The sequence below is a fragment of the Petromyzon marinus genome, chromosome 10 (genome assembly GCF_048934315.1).
Source record: "Petromyzon marinus isolate PM22_M1 ecotype Great Lakes invasive population chromosome 10, UKy_Petmar_22M1.pri1.0, whole genome shotgun sequence".
Lineage (NCBI taxonomy): Eukaryota > Metazoa > Chordata > Hyperoartia > Petromyzontiformes > Petromyzontidae > Petromyzon > Petromyzon marinus.
The window spans coordinates 17110367-17131133 of record NC_133676.1 but is presented as its reverse complement, the minus strand read 5'-3'; the positions used below and the strand labels follow the sequence as shown (position 1 = coordinate 17131133).

Sequence of the window (20767 nt, the reverse complement as noted above, 5' to 3'; positions counted from 1 at the left end):
TTGCTGTTGTTCCGGTACAGTTCACGCCGTTTACGGAGATAACGACCCCGCGTTGATTTCAGCATTGACCTTGAATTGTTGGGAAGAAAAAACTGACCCCCCATATCTTTAAGACTTTAGACAAGTAACTGCTCACCAGCACACCCTCACCAATCATGCGATATCATACTTTACTGGTATCAACTTTGCAATCTCCATAATACAGGTTTTTTGGGTTAGATCGCGTAAATATGTGTCGTTAAAACTGTCACCACCCGACACAGCCAATTAGTAAGGTTTGTCACGTAAACAGAACGTGCCAATTCATTACTAGTACAGCACACCGGTGTGTTGGAGAGCAAAGCCACAACATTTATAATCTCAATGCGATGTTTCGTCGGTAATTACAACCAGCTTCATCAGGTGACAGCCAGAATTGTGTAGTCTCCATCACATCCGACCTCGCAACAGATGCTACCACTCACGCACTTTGTGTCTTGGAAAATAAAACAAGAACTAAACAATGATCGAATTCAAACACTAGCAATAGATGCTGCTCACACAGTTTGGATGTTTGTTCTGTTCACATGTCATGCTGAATAAGCACACCAAGTCATTAGTCTGCTGCAAGCCGATTGCGAAGGTGCCCAATTGATGTGAATAGTTATGGCAGTGCTACATGGTCGACAGCAGAGGGCAGTGCAGAAAAACCCATGGCGTATTGCACGGTCACGTTGTACCATATTGAAATGCTTCCACGTCCATGCGCCCAGCCTTCAAACATCCTGCACTTACCACCGTGGTGAAGTATGGTCGAACAAGCCTCACAATCCGCACGGGTGTGGGGAAACACTCATTCAGCAGTGGACTGGCCCTTCTAAACCGTTGCAACAGGCAAGTTCTTCAAGCAGAGCAATATCTATGACAGCCAGCGACACAGTGAGTGCCTTATTGCCATCCAGAGGGCAAATCACTCACGCGTTCCATTGCGTTGCCTACTGAACGGCTGCGCAAGTGCAGTTACGCGACAATCCACGAGTCCTATGCAACGGAGAACGTGCACAGCGCACACGCAAACACACACAACACACGTGCCCTGTGCACAGGGCATTCTCCAAAGTGTTACGGCGACGACCAGGCTGGAGCCCACTTCACAGAGTGCCGTGCAAATTTAATTGCAAAAGCGTCGCATCGTGTTCCTTTCGGGCAGTGACTAGTGCTGGATTATCGTGGAAGCAAAAGCAGCTACATATGTAGCTACGGGCCCCGCACTTTGAAAGGCCCCGCGCTAAATGCTTTCAAGCTGTCAATTCCGGCTCAGTGAGTCTGCACTTGCTCTATTACTATAGTACTATACCGCCTTCAACTTTTATGAACGACTAGGTGTTTACGGTTAGCGATTTGTCGTATTATCTGCCTGTATAGCTAATGAAAAAATACAATTACTTTACTATGCAAGTAAAAAAAGTGTTTTTAATGTTTTTTTATTTAGTGCCCCTTTATAAGATATGCTGCAGGCCCCGCATTAGCTTAATCCGGCACTGGCGGTGACAACTCGTCAAGATTGTGCGTCCATACCGTGCGATTCTCATCAAACTAAGTGGGTCATGAGCACACAACCAACGCGCTCTCTACATCTAAAACGCTTTAAAGTGTTTCCCGCAATCTAAATATGTCTACAATTTGGCATTACGTCGTGATGTAATGAAGATGCTGCCACAGGCAGCGGTGTTAATGGTCAGCGCGCACTCGACTGGCTACCCAGAGGTCGCCGGTTAGATCACTCGGCGCGGCAGTCAAAACAATGGGGAAAGTTTCGTCAAATCCCTCTGCCTGTGTCCACCGTGCAGGAGACTAAACGTGTACGTCACAGTGAGTCGATCAATTCGGTCACGTGCGGTGGGGTAAAAGTGTGGGCACCTTCACCTCTTCCGAGAGTAGACCAACAACCTCGAGAGACTCTGCAGGCCGAGTGATTGCAGGACTGCATTTTTATCACTTTACGACCGCACCCGATGATTGTTCAACATCCCACCTTGAACGTGATTCATTTGAATCGGCGCTCTGCACGCCGCGTGGGACACACAAGACAAAGATCCCCCATATAGCCTGTAACAAACTGTAGGGGCAAGTGCTGTTAGCGAGCACCTATGAAGGCCGGAACGGTACACGAGGGGGTGGGTGGCCAGCACCACGCCCGACCGCCTTTGTCTCCCTAGTGGCGATGTTTACACACCGCACCAGATACTCATTTGAGGCTGAGTCGACCTAGGGGAGGCCCGGGACCGGTTCAGATAATCGTCACTGGTGTTGGCCGTGAGCGGGAATCGAACCCGGGTCGCCAGGTTCATAGCGCAGCGCGCTAACCGCTACACTACCGATGTTGAACACACACACGCACACACACACGCGTGCAATGCACAAACCCCTCTCTGGACTTGCACGAGTTATCTGCATCAGGACTTTGTGTGTGATTCGAACATGAGACTGGTGAATACGACAATGTGCACTGTGATTAGTTGATAACTCAGATTATCAGTGCATGCTCTACGTTATTCACAACCATTTGTGCTTCATAAGCAGATTAATTTCGAGTGTTACAATACAACACCTAAGGGTCTCTTAAATCACAAAAATAGATCGTTTAAGTCCATGAATTAAAAAGCCTTCCCAGCCCCAAACAGAGAAATATCCTCTGGCTCTTGCCATTGCATGTAAAGTTTCGGAGGAATTTCAGACAGGATAGACCTTATATTGGTTATTTGGGGGGTTCGGTCGTGTAAATATAAATGTGTTATGAAACTCGCTACCACCCGACACAGCCAACTAGTAAGGTTTGTCACGTTAACAGAACGTGCCAATTTGTCACTAGTACAGCACACCGGTGTATTGGAGAGCAAATCCACAACATTTACAATCTGAGGATAGACCTTACGGATGGGAAGGAGGCTTTGCCCATTTGTTATCGGCATTATCCACTAACACTGAATTATAATTCATTGTTAAGTATTATTTAGTTTTGCGGTGAACTATGACCCTTGTCTTATAGAAAGGGTCCTTGCCTGTAAACATCTGACATTTTAACAATATTCTTTCTTTCAAGCAAATCTGCCTCTTGATGAGATACTGAATATCGAAATCAGTCCAAAACCAATGCTGTGGATAATATGCACTTTAATATATTTTTGGACATCAATGAGAATCACGCATTTATTATTGTTATCAATTCAGACGCACGATGACACGTGTTTAGAACGGAGTGCACACCACTGGAATCGGCATAGGAGTGGCAGTTGGCAATTAAAGTTTAAGACCTGAAGGCAGAGAGAGTGCAGTTTGAAGGGCGTTTATTGAATCTGACAAAGTGGCAGAAGGAAGTTGTGATTGCAAGCGTCTGTGGCATCAACAGCATCGACTGGTATGACCCCTTGACATCTCTTGATGGAGCCGATGTACACGTACAGCACATTTGTCAATCCACCGCTGCATGAGGGCCTCCCCATGCCGCACAGGGCGTGGGTTATTTTGTCCACACTTCACCACGCTGGTCGGTGCAGGTTGAAGGTAGTGGGAGTACAGAACAATGATGGATTTTGCAATACTGCTCTCTGCTGCCCACAACGCATTTGGCGGCTGTCTTTGTGTATGCTGGTCACCCATTAAAGCCCTTTGATCATAGGGTTACGGGTGGTAGTTTTGCAATCGACTTTTACAACACTCTCCGGCACATTGCAGTGTTGTGCTTTGCATATTTTTGCACAGGTAAAAATAAACTTTAAAAGACGAGTCCCCAATTCCCAAGTGCTGCTCATCACGTGGTTTTCTAACTTAATTAATCCGAATCATTACTCCGGGCATTCCATTGCGACCTTTCCAAGGCACCTCGTGGGAGGGGGTGCATATAGTGTAGTTAGCTGCAATTTCGCATGTAAATGACTATATACTACACCCGCTGATTATCACTTCGCCCACCCGATTCCCTCCACAGCCGTCATTTTACCACGTGACTATCCTGTTGAATTTAATGGGCGGCATTTAGCCTAAAATACGGCTCAATAGTGAGCTGTTGCCCGACTGTCAACTCCGATGAATTTATCATGCGACTTAAACTTTCCTTGAATTTTGTACCGATAACAAAAAGTATATTCCACGCCACTGCAATTTACATTTGCACTGTTACACATCTTGCTCCGTAATCTAAATTGCAGCACAATATTATGCATGTCCACATTTTGTTGTTTGTTTCTTACTTAAATCAGGGCTGGGGACATCTAGTTATTCTTGTTGGAATGTCAACAAGACTCAGGTGAGCAGTGAGCATCAAGCAGGGATTCATATAGTATAATAATATCTTAATTGTACCCAATTTCCATATAGGCTGCTAACTTAAAGACAAATATTATCTCAGCCAATTGTATTCCCAACCTACGTTCCAAGTGGAAAATGTGGTCGGTGATTGCAATTTCACGATAAAATTACTGCACTGCCTACGCCAAACCTGACCACATTATTTGCCCAATGTCGTCAATATTTCACTCGATAACCTTGTATTACTGGTCACCTATGGAGCTTTTAAATAAATTTCCCAACCATTCCAGCTGCTGTGCATGTGTACAAAGCATACTGTACGCATGCACATGTAACAAATGTCACGCTTGACAACTTTTCACAAATACCAGCTAGAATCATCCACAATCAAAAGTTCACTCCAAATACACAAATGCCCCCTCGGATAAAGGGAACCTTAGGCTGGGCAGTGGTGTCACTCGCCTGTAATTCAGTACTGTGGAGGCAACTACGCCATGTGTAATCGCACAAATGTTGTGAAACTCCCTTCCCGTGGGTGCTGAGATGCCATACTTTGGCTCGCCAGAAGGAAGTACAGCAAGTAGACCAATCGCCATCCGTTTCCATCTGTATGGGGTAAAGTGTTGCCCACTCACGTGGGTTTTCTCGCACTTTAACACGCAGGCTTTCGCGACCAATATCATCCATAAGAGGTTTTTGGGTTAGATAGCGTAAATGTGTTGTTAAACCCGCCACCACCAGACACAGCCAACTAGTAAGGGTTGTCAGGTAAACAGAACAAGCCAATTCGTCACTGTTACAGCACACCGGTGTGTTGGAGAGCCAAGCCACAACATTTACAATCGGAGTACGTTTTGCCAGTAATTACAACTAGCTTCACTAACATCTTAAAATAAAATCCCAAAGCAGGACCCTCCTGCAAGTCATACGACTCTGCGTGGCTCTCTTTGAAAACTAAGTAAAAACAAAAGTAAAAGACGAGCAGATTATTTTCTTACGAGTGGCAACATTCGGGAGCTAAATCCCACTGTCGAGCTCTGCAGCTCACGAGGCTTCGGGAGTTTGCGTAGTTCTACCATTCCTCCGTTGAAGGAGCGCAGTTTCGCGGTTTACTATACGGTGTATAGTTTGCGTGATATGGCCACAACCGCCGACTTCTTTCTGTTCGAGTTGTGCACATCGGCCCATTGATGTTCTCATGTGGTTCATGGTTACACCAGTGTCTTCGCGGAATGTAACAGCGAGGTGCAATGTGTTGGTCTCCAATTGGGCGTTCATTCTGGACGTCCACGATGTTATTCCACTGTTCGCCAGCATTCTTCCGGATTTGGACGAGATTCCAGGATCGTGACAGCACACACCCAGAATTGGGATTGGGACACGAGTTGCTCACGAGGTACATTGTTGAGGTCTTGGTTGATGATGGGTTGGCCGGTTGTCGTGGGCAAGCAAACGTGTAAACTCCCTTGCAGTTTGCAGGTCTCTGCAGATATTTGGTGGTGGACCATTCACCAGAAAAGGGAGCCAGGGGGTTTGATGTCTGTTTCAGTTGTTCTGGTTGTGTTGCGCGTATTGAATTGCGCATCTAGCAGTTGTTTATGAGCAAGCAGCATGTCTTGAACCCCGAGTCTCTCCAGTCTGCTCTTAAACTTGGTAATTATATTTTAGCCTGAAATAATGCGTGGGAACATGCAGTATACATGGACAGTTACGAATAAACTCTAAATTTAAGGTACAAACAAAGCGCACTGTGTATGTAGAACTTATTTTGCACCGTACGTAGCCAACAGTACGAATCGAAGGTGGAAACTGTACTGTGGTTGTCCGAACTACGGTGCCAACACTGCCATTGGGTTCATAGCACACGCACAACAGTGGAAAGTATTTAACCTTTATTAGGGTGTACATACAAAGCTCAACTGTCAGCAACAGGTCAATGCATCTGCAAGATTGTTACACCATTTGAGATGTAAAACTCAAGTCATAATAGTAAATGAAAAATTTCTTCAGAAATATGCGTTGAAAGTTTAAGTGAAAGGAATGTATTGAAAACAGACGTGCAGTACATATGGAATGTCTGAATGTGTGCACTATTTGTGAATTTAACTTTTTAAAGTTAAATGAAGACATGCAGGAATATACGCTGTGTGTAATGTATGTAGTCATAAATGGTTATGGTGATACAAAAGTGTATTTTGATGTTCTGTCCATCTCGAATCTTCAACCATTCAGGATGTGCCTGACAAACTCTGTTGAAAGAAGAAAAAACGTGATAAGCAGGAGTGCTAAAAATACCATTCGTCTGTAGAATACAAAACAATTATCAGCCACTTTCCAACTTACTTTCACCATGACATGAGATGTATTGACAATTAATAACTTGAAAGATAACATTAGATAGCAACTTAATGAACCAAGTTATTTTGGTGCATTGTGATTATAGATTTTAAGTTGGATTAATACTTTGCAAGGAAACCTCAAATATAATTAAAGCACAGCATTAGCTAAAAAAAAGTGGTTTTAATTGATGGAAATGTTTCAGTCATATAGCACTACAGGGTTCACACACTGTTATTCAAGACAACACATTCAGTTATTACTGCATGGAATTCATAAGCAAGGGATTGTTAAAGCTTACAACTAATTGAAGTATTTGTATTCATTTAGCTGAGTTCACATAACTAAATAAATAACAGAGGCTGAAATTTAATGTTCACAAAATAAATGATCAAACAAATGGTGCTTTGAGAAATTTCAAATATGGAGTCATTTTAAAATGTGGGTAAGGACAGCATATAATAATTTAATATCCATGTTACATAAGACAACATCCTGTAGCAATTACATGGATAAACTACTGGGGTAGTAGTGAAATTCAAGCCACTGAATTCACACAAACCGACCTAGTGGCCAATACCCTTATAACTAGTATATTCACCGATACAATTTGTTATATAATTAGATTTTTTTAACAGACCTTCAGTTAGTGAAAATGTTCCAAATGAAATATGCTATGCGGCTGCATGATTCCAATGCTAGACTTCTGAGTGTATATGTACGAACAGCATGTTAGTGATTAAAACATAATTCTGCAATACATTTTCCGTAATGCACCCAGAATTGGAACAAGAACATGAGTTCTAATAATGATTTGTTTTTCAGAACTGGCTTAAAATGCTGCACAGTAGGGATGAACAGTTTTGGCTATGCAGCAGCAAGCTGCAGATTTGCTGTATTGTGATTGGTCAAACTACATCATCCAGGCCGGATCAACTGAGCTCTTGGACCACTCGCAATACACAGGAGGTTGCCCCTTGCTCACATTTTTAACAAATTAGTAAATTGTGCTTGTGGTCCAAGTCTAGAGAAAAAGCACAGCACATTCAACATCCAGCTCAGCAACATATGCAGGGTCTGGGCTGGCACTCCGCCATGCTGATCCGTGCACTACAGCAGCAGCAGCCATAGAAGCTCATTTCCTTGAAGCTGTACTCTACAAGCAGGCCAGGAACAAACATGCAGCCAAACTCAAAACCATAAAGGCATTACCATAACGGGCTTTTCAGCCAGACATGATGTGTCTGATAAAAGCTGTAAAAATACCACAACGTGAACGCAAACAACATCATGGACAAAACAAATGTACAAATGACACCAAACAACATCCATACAATTGCTGTAGTGCAATTGCTGGAGTTGACATGAAAAAGGCTACGTAAAAAAAAAATCCCCATATAAAATGTCATCTACACATGACCATGGCGAAATATATAAACCACGTTTCAAAAACTAAAGCATTTGCATGAGCTCAAGAGCTTTATACATAATGCCCTTCCCAATAAGCTGTCACTATGCAGTACAACCTGCTTATGTAGCTATAGATTTAAACCAACACCTGTGCTCAAAGGCACAATGTCATATATAAGGAATGCTTAAGCTTGTTCATTGGAGGCAATCAAATACTGTATCTATATTGCGCTATACTGGGACTGAATAAACACTGCCTGAATGTCTTTAGAATGCCATTGCGATTGAGTCATTCAAGGGCCATTTTCTGGCAGCCATTACAAATGGTACATGCACACACCTGCCTCAGAGTGACATCATACCTTACAGCATATAAACTAAATGTAAATTTTAAACGTTACCTCATACTCAAGCAAATATTAGTTCCATATAATTAAATTAGACTATGAAACAAGACTTGTCATATTAAGCAACAATATATTTGGTTTGTGCATGTAGCTTAACAAAGATTTTATTTTAGTAGCCGATGTGCAATGTCGTTACATACTACACCTGATTGTTCAGGTGACCACTCGTGATCATCAACCCACAAGTGCTAAAAATCCACTTCTCATCAACAATACCTTTTTATGGAAAAAAGTAACATTATGAAATAGCAGGGGTTTGTGAATGACTCTTTCCACCAAGTGTGTATTATATAAGAATTCTTCAACACATCATTTAATGGAAAAAACCCCCTCTACAACAAGTTTAATTAACTCATTCAGACAGACTGAAAAGCACACCCTGTACACACTTTAATAAGTTGATGTTAAATTATTCCTTAGCTAACCTCTCATTGTACAAAACAATGCTCACACATTTAAAAGATATACGTTTTTCTTTGGGACACTGGCTTGAGATTGACTCTCCACTGAGAAAGTCAATATGAGGTTAATGGGAATGTACGTCCACTGAAATTTGTTTTTGTATATAAAACATTTGGACCAAATATTAGAAAACAAGCTGCCAAGGCAATACATATTTACCATTAATAACCGCTTTCAAACGTATATTTAAAGTGTTACACTGTATATTTACAACGCAAGTTACACATTAACACTGCCCAAGAGGGCTAAGCTAAATACAAATTCTTTTAGAAAAAGTTTAAGACATGAATGTTGAGCATTAAATCAAAGAGCACAGATGGACATGGGTCATCCATCAGCCATGTTGATTGGTCGATGGTTGATGAATGAGGACGGCAGCCAAAGGAGTGACGTACCGGTGAGGACAACTACCACGGAGTGCTGTGCAGCAGCGACAGCGATTGTGGCAACGCAAGACCACGAGCGACGTCTGCGATGTGGGGAGAGGCCTTCATTCGATGGCTAAAACATGGCTGATGATGATGAAATATTAAGGCTTTTAAGAATGTAAGGAATGCAAGGTTTAAGACATTTTAAGAAATAACCATGGTATAAATTTTCACACTGTTGTATTGCAACAACTGTGTATGAAATGCACATATTACAAATGTCATGTGCACTTGATTCCATTGTGCAATGTCATAAAGTTACAGAGTCTGTGCACAATTCTAGTGGATGGTGCAATTAGAATTTCCAGGTCACAACAAATTAGATGTGTTTAAAGGACTGTATTGCAAAATGAAAACAGTTCCCCAGAGTATTTTAAAACATTCTCATAGGACTTTGGTAGAAATTTAAATGTAATTAAAATGTCATTAAAATGCATTTTTTTTCACAAACCATCCCTAAAACACAATGTACCTATAAAATATGAGATACTTGCAATTAACATGACATACATTAAAAGTGTATGCACTCGTTAGCCTTTAGCAATGTATTTTCATTCAACTTTGTGGACACCCGTACAAGTAAAAGTGTATGTGAAATCAGTGTTTGTTTTAGAGGTAGCTTGGAGGCTTAGTGCTGGGCCAGCACTGTGGAGACGCTGGGTCTGAATCAGGGCAGTCACCCAAAATTCAACTGGTCTCTAAAGTGCAGCGAGTTGATGACTGCACAACAAATAACCACCATTAAATTGGTTTTGCACTTGATTTGGGCATAATCTGGCTTGAAAATGTGTTCAAATATATACATTCCTATGCGAGAATCTCACGGAGGAGATTATGAGAAAGTGCCCACTCCGATGAGTAAAAATTAAGACCAATTTAAGGCTTTTTTTCAGAATGAAAACAAATTTCTGCACGCAGCTCTGTTTTTTATAAAATATTTGCCATTTGCTGCTGCTATGAAGCACCAACTCTTACCTGAAGCAAAATTCATTGTGAGAATGAAACAAAGGCATTTTATTTTAAGCTTGTGAGCAAATTACCCTCATAGTTGATGCATCCGTTGTTATCTTCCTGCCCTACCAGGAGTAGCTCCACCTCATCCTCGGACATCTTCTCTCCTGCGAACACAAATCAGCAGAGAGCAGCGATTAAATCTCTCACAAAGCCCGAACTCAATACATGGCCTTCTGTCAGCCACTTTCACCACAACCCGTCATGAGCATGTTTAGTCTAAAAATATTTGTACGTATTATAATATAAAAGGACGCGACTTGTAAAAATATGAAACATATTTATGCCTGTCCTCATATGATACATTTAAAATTAGGTAACTGTGGAATATATTAATTCCTGTTATTGATTTATTGCCATTTAAAAAAGTGAAGTCAAATCAATGACAATGGCTTTTATGAGCTGGGAGATGTGCTGCACGATTCACAAAAGTGGCAGTGTTTGGCTTTATTGTGCCACCAAACTTCCACCCAGATGATTCACCGAAGACAAAGGTCATGTTTCTGATCAACATGACCGACTTCAACCCAATGAAATCATAACAAGTAATCATCACACCACCAATACAAATGGCAATGAACTCTTCCGCTTAAGGACCATGCACTTTCAATGCGGTACAGGGAACAGCACAACAGGGCGCACTGCACGAATGCACAATCTGTATGCGCAATCGGGCGCACGATACGATTATCTGAGAGCCGAGAGGCAAGTTACATTGAGTGCACCAGACCTGCAACCCCTTTTGACGAAAGCTGCCTCAGGCAATTATGCCACAAGCCCAATTTATTTCAATGAAATGGTTCTATCACTACCATAAAAAATTCTATGGCATGAGCATTAAAAGCACCATGCCAATGATGGTCTAGCAGAGTGCACAAGCAGAGCTTTAGGCCTACATTCGTTTTTGTAGGCCATTAAAAACCTGAAAAATAACGATTTTAAAATATTTTTTATGGTTCATAAAAATGGCATTTTCTCCTGAGAATCTTCATTAATAAAACCATTTATGCAGGCAACACAAAAATACATTCTAGGCAGTATAGGAAAAGGAACAATTTACAAAACTATAAAAGGCTAAACACATGCAAACCACTGCTTTAGGAAGGAGGTGAAAATGTATTAAGTGTCACTATTTAATGGCTTGTGACAGTTAAGCAGCAATTCATCTATGTACAGATTCTACCCAAATTTCGACCAATTGTACAACTGTTGACATACATTATACATGATGATTCGGAGTTTCAAAATTAAGTGTAAATGTGACACTTATAACTAACTGGTAGGCTGTTACACGTTGTTTTTCTTGTACAAATATCTACTACACAAGGAACTTCCCCCTTGCATCCTGAAACAACACAGGTTCATCGTCGAGCTTTTAGAACCTTCTTACGAAAGAGGATTGGAATCGAACTACCCTCCAAAACTGTGCACAGCCCTTACGGACACAGCACGTGTTCAACTCTATCACCATACCCACCACCATCACTACCATCATCATCATGATGATACATACCGAGCGTGGTGAGAACGTGGCGGAGCTCAGCTCCCATCACTGTGCCGTTTCCCTCCTTGTCGAACACACGCAGCCCCTCCACAAAGTCCTCAAAGGTACCCTGGTCCTTGGACTTGGCGATGGTGCTGAGCATGGGTAGGAACTGCTCAAAGTCCAAGGTCTTTGTGCTCATTTCTACAGTGATAATAAACATGTGAAACGTACCATGGTAACACGAACATTATTACATCAACTTTGATTGATCATTGATATACAATGGAATTCCTCTTTAACTGCATTGGACAAGTTTTGACTTTAAACTTTCGTGACTGCAGGAATTCATAAATAGTAATAAAAAATAAAGTGATTAAAATTATCACGACGTTTTGATCACAACACAAGCAGTCGCCATCAGGAACAGGGAGGTTAAGCCTCTTAAGGCAAGCGGTTTATAAAGGTTTAGAGATGGGCGGGGCAGCTAATGTGAACGTAGGATAAAACCCCGACACTGACAGCTGCCAGCTTCACACTGGCAATCAGTGGTGCCTCTCCCACCCTTCCTTCAGGCCTTCGCCTTGTCGTTGCTCAACTTCCGTGCTCTCCGCCCTTCCTCCAAGAGGCTCCCCTGCTGTGAGCTGCTCGTCGCTGGCTGTATCACTCTCTCAAAACTTGCAAATTGTATTCGCACACCTCTTACACAACTCTGATGCCTTAGTACAATACAACTTATCGTAATCCTTGACTCTGCAAGCGACTCAAAACATCAGGATAAATGTAGAATAAAACTGTCAGCGATACTCTTGTCGGTCCATGCCCAACTCAGCACCTAGCAACACCTCGCCCCTCTTCTCTGCGAGACACGACACCCACGGTTGGTCTCTAGGCCATGCCCCGGAGCCTGCCCCTCGCAGTACTAAGTTGCATGATCTGTCTTTGCTTATATGTGAAATTCTCTCCCCTCTGCGCGTCTCTTGCACAAAAAACAGATGCCCTGTCTCGTTCTCCTCTCGTGGCCACAGCCGCCTGGTTGCCCCCCCCCCTTTTGACCTTTGACTGGCTGCTTTCGATCACCATGTTTTTGTTACCCCCCCTCCTCCTCTGCCTTTGAGGTGTTTGCTATCTCAAGGGTAGAGACACCCTCCCTTCATACGTATTGTATTGCTACCATGTGTTGTGTCAAATTGTTGGAAGACAAAGGCGGCCGGGAGGCTCTGATTCCATGGAATACATATTATCTGGTCTTGTGTGTTTGACCTATTTTCGTTGCATCTCTTTTGAGTTACCCTAGGTCTAAATACATCATGATTATTATTTGGTTTATGTTTAACCAAGATTTGTGATGTATCATAATTTTGACCACAGGTATTCTGAGGGTTTTGCTAAGCTTTGTTCTCAGTCCGTGTCTCCAGGGATCGGTGCTTTATTCTCGAGTGATATTCTGATATCCCGAGGTTGGAGATATAGCTCAGTCTTGACTTAAGCTTTCGTGATTGCCTGAATTAATATTCCTTGGTTCTTTTGGTAAAGTCACGTGCGTAGAAAGATACAAGAAACAATATGAGGTGAATAAGGGTGAAATAAAATAATAATAAAAGCCACTAATGTAGACTGCAGTCTATAATGTCGATTTATTCTTGTCGCTCTGTGTCTGTGTCAGATGTTTGTGAAACTGTCCAAAACGTCCGTGGAGGTGTGACCGATGGTCCCCCGTACCGTGGATATTTCCCAGATCGTCGTTAACCTCTCTTTGCCCCGGAGTTTATTATTTAATGGCTCTTCATGGCCTCCTCCCTCGAGTTGCTTTTAATGTGAAAGGCAGCTGGGTGTGAGGGGTGGGGTGTGCCTCATCCTTTCATGCCCCAAGCTCACCCCAATCGATTATTATAAAAAATATATATTGGCAGAATTATTCTTAACATCAATTTTTGAAAAAGGTCTATATATACAACAATGTGCCAGAGGTGAGACCACTTTCTGGCAAATCGTATTAATGAAAAACATTGGTGTTGTGCTGCAAAGTGGCCAGGAGATGGTAGCAAAGCAATTAGCTCAGTCCACAGAATTTATTGGGGGTATGCAGACTGAACCTGTGGGAATCTTTTGAGATTCCTTCTGGTTGACCAATTTCTTCCCACAGCTCAAACGCTTTAGAAATGGAAGTGGCCAATTGTCTCAATACAGCACATTTATAAAAAAAGTGTCTTGAGACTCAATGACGATTTTTTTGAATAAATAATTTGATCATCACGAACACCAGTCGCAAAAACATTATGATCATCGGCAATAGCATAATGATTACATAAACATCAACGATTGTCATTAACAAAAACTGATTCTACAGAAAACAGCAGTTTTTGTAAATCGATTCGGACTCCAGATTATAGGATTGTTGGTGAAGAGTTCCACTGCATACTTGAAAAAAAACTTCATCAGCCACTTCTGGAGCTGTGCTAGTCAAGGAACAGTGTTAGAGTAAAAGGTAAAGCTTACTGTACCAAGGATTTAGATGAAGAAAAAGGTCTGCTAGGTGTTCTTGCTCCCCAGAAACTCTGCTAGCGTACCGTCTGGCTTGGGGTTTCCGAGCAGCTTCAGCACGTCCGCATTGGTGGGGTTCTGACCGAGGGCCCGGATTACTTCACCACACTGGTTGTAGCCGATCCTCAAGTCGCCGGTCCGGTCAAACAAGGAGAATGCCTCCTTGAAGTCTAATCATATTGCAAAATACAAAATATTAATGTTTGGGTTAAAATAACAACACTGTATTATAGCATGGTTACAACAGCTCCTCATCATGACATACATTGTGTAATTCATATTATTGCAACTACTGCCTGAAATCAACATAGATGGTCTATTTAACCATACCATTGACCATTACATTGCTTTCCATCAGCTTTTGGGCATATTGGACCAATGTTCTCCACCAAGATTTGCCATCAGCAGGGTGCGACCTGTTAAAATACTGATGGGTTGCTTAGAATTCAAGGCAAGTCATCCACAGAGAATATTAATCATCTTTTTGGATGGCACATAGCTGTCAAGAGCACCAGTGTAGAATGGAGGTCATGCACTATGGTTTCAATGGAGTACTGCAAAAACACAGCACCCTTCCTCACCTCCCCGCTCCACTCTCAGCTCTTGCTTTATCAGCTCTGGGATGCTGTTTTATCAATACTCGGCCAGCACTTAACCTTTTTTGTCATCGTCTTCCTTCATCCCAATTTTTGCTGACCTGCTTACACATCGCCTGCTGTGTCTTTTAAGAGTCCTGTAATGTCCTTGATACATCATTACTCCATTTTTGTGTACCTCATGTAAACATGGAAATGTAGATACAACCCAATGTTCTCTTACAGGTATTAAAATCAGGTGTTATTATATCTGCATAACAAGCCAGATTTCATTCACACATTTTTACACAAAAGGACATTGTTTAACTGCATACAAAAGTATCTACATTCACAAATTCTACTTTTGCGCAGATTTTCAAGAACCGAACCCTCGCAGATGTCGAGGCCTTACTGTATGTCTTGCACATAAGATCTTTAATGATACCATAACTTATGATACCATAACTTATGATACCATAACTTATGATACCATAACTTATAAAAATGTTAGATTTTTTTACGGTGAACAAATCCAAAGTGTGTTGATAGTGATCTGCAGAACTACATTAAGAAATATTAGTTTGAGACTATACATACATAAAACAGCTCCTAATTCACTTAAAAAAGGGGGTTTGGTTATGTAAATTTGAAGAAATATTCTACATTTACGGTACAAGTGAGAACAATGTGGTGAAACAAATGAAACGCATTAAATATCTTAGAAACACATTTTTGGATTACAAAATAGAGGTTTATACAATTTGAAAAACCCAATTCGTGACCAAACTTACGTCAGCAACTAATCACGTGGCTGTTTAATGCGATTATAACCCCTTAAAAAGCACATGCTTAAGTTGTTAAAACTGCCGAGTTGCGATAGGCTTTGAGTGTCGTAGTTTTTAGTCCAACACTATATTCATAGCAATTAAGTTAACCACCGTTTAACTGTGGGTATATTTATCTGCCAACCTGTTTGTATCAAAATCAATCACTTAAACAAAACTTAATAATAATCCATATATCTCCTGCACATTAACTGATAGCTCCCCGATGCTCTTCCTTTTGGATGTGTTCCCCAAGTTGACTACGATTCCATCTTGACCACTGGCATAATTCCTTCGATTGAAGTATTCTGCCCAAACCCACGATTCTAAAGCCATTGTCTGAAGTTGTATTTATTTTCTGATCAATGTGTTTTTCTTTCCATCACTCAGTGTAATCTCAAGCTCCCCTCATGCTGCTTTGCGCACTTTTCATTCTATCTGTCGGTGTAGCCTATCCATGTTAAAGCAGATATTTCGATGGATGTGTAACAATCAGATTCGTAAAGAAAATAACACCATGAAACAATTGCATGGTGACCAATACATTTCTGCAATATTTAAATACCTCAGTGTTAACTAGGCATGTCAAGTGAAATAAAGGAGGCCAAAATCGACTCAAAATTACTTGCATATCTATGATGGCCAATGTCTTCTCAGCAATGTTAATTTCACATGTCAACAAAATCCCACCTCATTACACAAGGGTAGCATTTTATACTGAATACTGTCTGGTATGAAATACTAGCACAGATAATTAAAGCTCCACTTTATGTTCACAGTATGGCAAAAAATACCAATTTTGTGCAAATCCAAAACACGGCTTACAAGTGAACTGGGCATGACTGAGTGTGTTTATTCCATAAAAGGATTAAAGTGTGGCTTTTTGAATTCCCATGACTGTAAACACCACCTCATGTTTCCCTAATGTGGATGCATCTATGATCCGTGTAGATGAATGTTTGTATCAGTTTGCACATAATTTTCAAGGTCATGGGGATTCTCATTTAATGGGCGAATGTCAGCTTGTATGATTAATGCTACGTATAATAGAGCGTACACTGCCCATGCAATATAATGGTTGTTTCTGTATGACCACAAACACATGCCATGCAACCATTGGGCTGTAAGGAATTCCTATTGACAAAATTGATGTAGAAAAATAACCAACCATAGTTTGCTGATATAAACACCTGTATATGTATAAAAGTTTGGATGCAATTCATGTGTTGGTAGATGTTCCTCTTCAGTTTGTGGCGAAAATGTGCAAATGTCTCCATTACTCACAATGGGATAAACTACCAACATGGCTGTTTAATCGGTATATAAACCTGGCCATGTGTAGTTAGTGGTGTTGTAGCTGTTTCCACACAATGCTGTTATCCAAGACACGGCTAATGTCAGTGGAAAGCCGTATTAGCACCTATCATTGGCCTTTTCTAGGTTTATTCAGCCTTAAGCAGTGCAGTGTGTAAACATTAGGGCTGGGGAGAGATGACAAAAGTGGTCTTGTACACACCCGAACCCTGATGCATAGCAGAGATGGATGTCCTTGGAATGTGTGCGGGCTGAATAAGAGGGGAATTATATTTTCTGTTGTATTTTCATCCTTAGTTGTGCTAGAAGGGCAGATTATCAAGAACAATGACAGTGGCAGTCAAGGGATTGAGCACGTCCTTGAGGACGTCAACCGAGGATAAGGAGCGGTGCGATGAAATCCATCGTGTGTGCATGTGCTAGGTAGTATTATTAAATTTAAGAAGGCTCGTGAAGGACACTACCGGGCATTTGGAGGCAGTCGCCCTAAAAAAAACCGGATGGTCGAGGAGGAACGCTCACGACAACGAGCGGCGCGTCGAGTGGCTAAAACATAGCAAGCCAGCACAGTGGCGCATCTACCAGTCATCTAAGTCAACTCATGGCACCTGGGTCTGTCCTCTGACCTCCTGCCAGCGGGCGTTCGACACCTCACGTGGCCTTAAAAGTGCACATAGCCTGGCACAAGTGCCCTGGTGACGTCACCACCACTTCGTGGCGAAAAGCGGTTTTTGTTGCTGTTATATCATCGCAGGATCGCGATCGATGAAGGAGGCTTGGGGAGGACTACATCCAGCAACGGACTGGGCATGGATGACTTGCGTGCATGAAAGCTGAAGCGATGAACATCCGAGGGGAAGCGACAAGCCCGTGGCTCAAACGGAGGCCACTCCCCCATGACGCAGGCCCCACGCAACGCGCCCCGAAGCGCGCTGCCACTGTGCCCATATAAGGAAGAAAGCAGAGGCCAAGCCACGTTCATCATCCCCGGTGTCAGCCCACTTTGGGCTGCGGGTCGGGAAAAAAAGGCACAACGCCAATTTTGGGCACTCCTTTCTCCCAGCGTCTTTTCGGACGATAGGCAAGTTACCCAAATAAAGGGATGAGAAGAAACATTAAAGATGGATATATATGTATAAGCAAAGGCATTGTGTGGGAATGCGGAAGGGTTGACGTCATGGGGCTTATCTCGTTTAACATTCAACTGTATCGTTAGTTCACAGCTCCCACACCCTGTACAGAAAGTTTGCTCAAGGCAGAATCTATATTATATAAAACCTGCAAGTAAACATTGGACATTAAAAACATGCTGCGGGAAACATGCGATGTAATAACATCTGTGATAACTCCAGCACGGGATACTGTACTCGGATCCTAACGCGCGTTGTTTATCAGTTGTGATTCGATATATAATAGAACAGCCACGATGGGTACACTTTATTCAAATGTCCGTTAAGGGTAAGAGGACAACACAACACTACTTTGTTGTACGATTCAAATAATAAAACGCCCTCATTTGGAGAAGTTGTGGTATGTTTGTGCAACCTCGACACGCCCTTAAGGCACGATGCACATTGTACAAGCCTCCTCCTTACACTAAAGACACCTATAGTACATGTTTTTAGGCACTTGAACTGCATTAAACTGGTATTCCAAAGAAGTGGTCTTGGTTTGAAACGCATGGACATGTTAAAGTAAAAAAAATGAACGTTGATGGTTTTCAGTTCTCAATATATTAATTTTGTATAGACCATTCAAGGTAACAAGATTAGAAATAAACCTTGTTATAAAGCGGTTGATACAAATAACGTGTACAACAAAACATGTTTATGAGAATTAGTTGGCTGGAAACAAATGTTCAAGTTCGGTGTTCAATGGGTGTGTGTGTGCACACAATAACAGAGCGTGGCACGGCTGATTGACGGCCAGAGATGGATATGCAACTCATAAACACCCCACTTGCAATTAACCATACAGCATTTCACTAAACCTACCACTGTACTCATGTATGGGGTGCAATACCGAAGATAACCTAGCACCCCGTGCCAACACAAACGATTAAACAAAGATTACGAACCGAACTCTGAAGCATACTTGCTGTAATTGGTAAAAGTTCAATGTGTGGGACTGAGCTGGAGAGAGGCTATTCCTGCTGACAATGAGGCCGGAGTCAATGACAAGATCTTAACATTGATTGTGAGACCCTACAGTGATTGAGATAAGATCCTCTTCCTGACGACTGAGACCCCCATCGCGTATGGCGAGACGTTACAGTACACACTCACCATGATACCCTGAAACAATGAGTAACCACATAACGACCATGCGACGTCACCTCCGATGCACACGGACATGAGTAAGACAAACACGAATGAGGTAAGATTTAATTACCGGCAATTTGGTCCTCGTTGAAGTCAGACTGTGGACACAAAACACAGAACAACCGCATTACATTGTTACTCGGTCAAAGCAAAATAAAAGCCCGACTCGAGACGCGTTGCAGAAGCACAACCCCAACAAACAACAATAACAGCAGCACAACAACACGGGGGGCTGTTTAGAGCATAGCCCAGTGGCGTCTGCCAGCCACTGCGTTGGGGCCGGGAGCCCTCCCCAGCTTAGCGGCCGGGCGTGGCGCGCCGAGTCGCACTCGGCTCAACACTCCCCGCGACACATCGCACCATCATCAAAGACCCCACCTCCCGTCACCCCCATATAGCCTGAACGTTGGGGCACGAGCTGTCAGCGAGCACCTATGAAGGCCGACAAGGCACACGAAGGGGTGGGTGGCCAGAACCACGCCCGGCCACGCTGGCGGTGTGTTTATACACCGCGGCAGGTACTCATTTGAGGCTGAGCCGACCTAGGGGAGGCCCATAACCAGTTTGGATAATCGCATGCACTGGTGTTGGTGTCCGTGAGCAGGAAACGAACTCGGGTCGGCGGGTTCGTTAGCGCAGCGCGCTCACCGCTACGCTACCGCTCCCCTCTTATCATCACCAGCAACGACAAAGATCCCCGTAGAGCCTTAACAGACTGTTGGGGGCAGGGGCTGTTCGCGAGTAGCACCTATGACCATTACCGTCAGCACCACCGTAGTCGCATTCATTATACATCGGCTACATTATGAAATGCGGTGAGGGTTGTGGTGAGGCGAGCGGGACTCGCGACCTCACTCACCATGGTCCCTGCTGCTGATGATGATGCTGCCCTTGCTGCTGCTGCGGCTGCACTGAGCGGGACACCGATCTCCTCGAGCCCACGCCCCGCGACGACACCCGATTGGCCGGGCCCACGCCACGTGATCGCGAGCTGGGCGGAAATGGAATTCCCTTAGTTCCGCCCACCGCCAGATCGCCCGCGCGATTGGTCAACAGCGTCCCTCGTGATCAAGGGTGGGGGCGGGTCTCGTTGGATGGGAGGGTCGGGCCCCACCCCCCACCCCCAGCCGGCCCCACCCTCCACTCCCCACCCGCCAACCCCGCATTCGCGGCCGCCGCCCATGCCAAGGCGCGATTGGCTAAGGCGACCACGTGGTTTGGGTGTGGCAATGTGGATGACGTCGGCGTTTCGCTTCGTCAAACACCCGTGCCGACAGACGATTGGCTGAGCGCGCCGCGTGGTCCCACTGGCTGGGTGACCCGCAGGAATATAAACAGCTGGGAGGTGGGGTGCAAGCGAGTCA

The 20767-nt window shown here is 43.2% G+C and overlaps 1 protein-coding gene across 4 annotated transcripts; it reads right to left on the bottom strand.

Annotated features, from left to right (window-relative positions):
• Positions 1–6164: 6164 nt before the first annotated feature.
• On the bottom strand, positions 6165–20389 carry LOC116940820 (myosin light polypeptide 6-like). Of its 4 annotated transcripts, XM_076066209.1 has the most exons (7): positions 20165–20206; positions 19474–19501; positions 14396–14539; positions 11856–12029; positions 10372–10449; positions 7837–7878; positions 6165–6536 (listed from the first exon to the last, which is right to left on the bottom strand). In XM_076066209.1, the coding sequence occupies exons 1-6, from the start codon at positions 20189–20191 to the stop codon at positions 7850–7852; spliced, it is 480 nt and encodes a 159-aa protein (XP_075922324.1). In that variant the 5' UTR covers positions 20192–20206; the 3' UTR covers positions 6165–6536; positions 7837–7849. The 4 variants fall into 4 exon arrangements, with proteins under 4 accessions (XP_075922324.1, XP_032806935.1, XP_075922323.1 ...); XM_032951044.2 differs by lacking the exons at positions 7837–7878; positions 20165–20206 and adding an exon at positions 20263–20389; XM_076066208.1 differs by lacking the exon at positions 7837–7878.
• Positions 20390–20767: the final 378 nt, after the last annotated feature.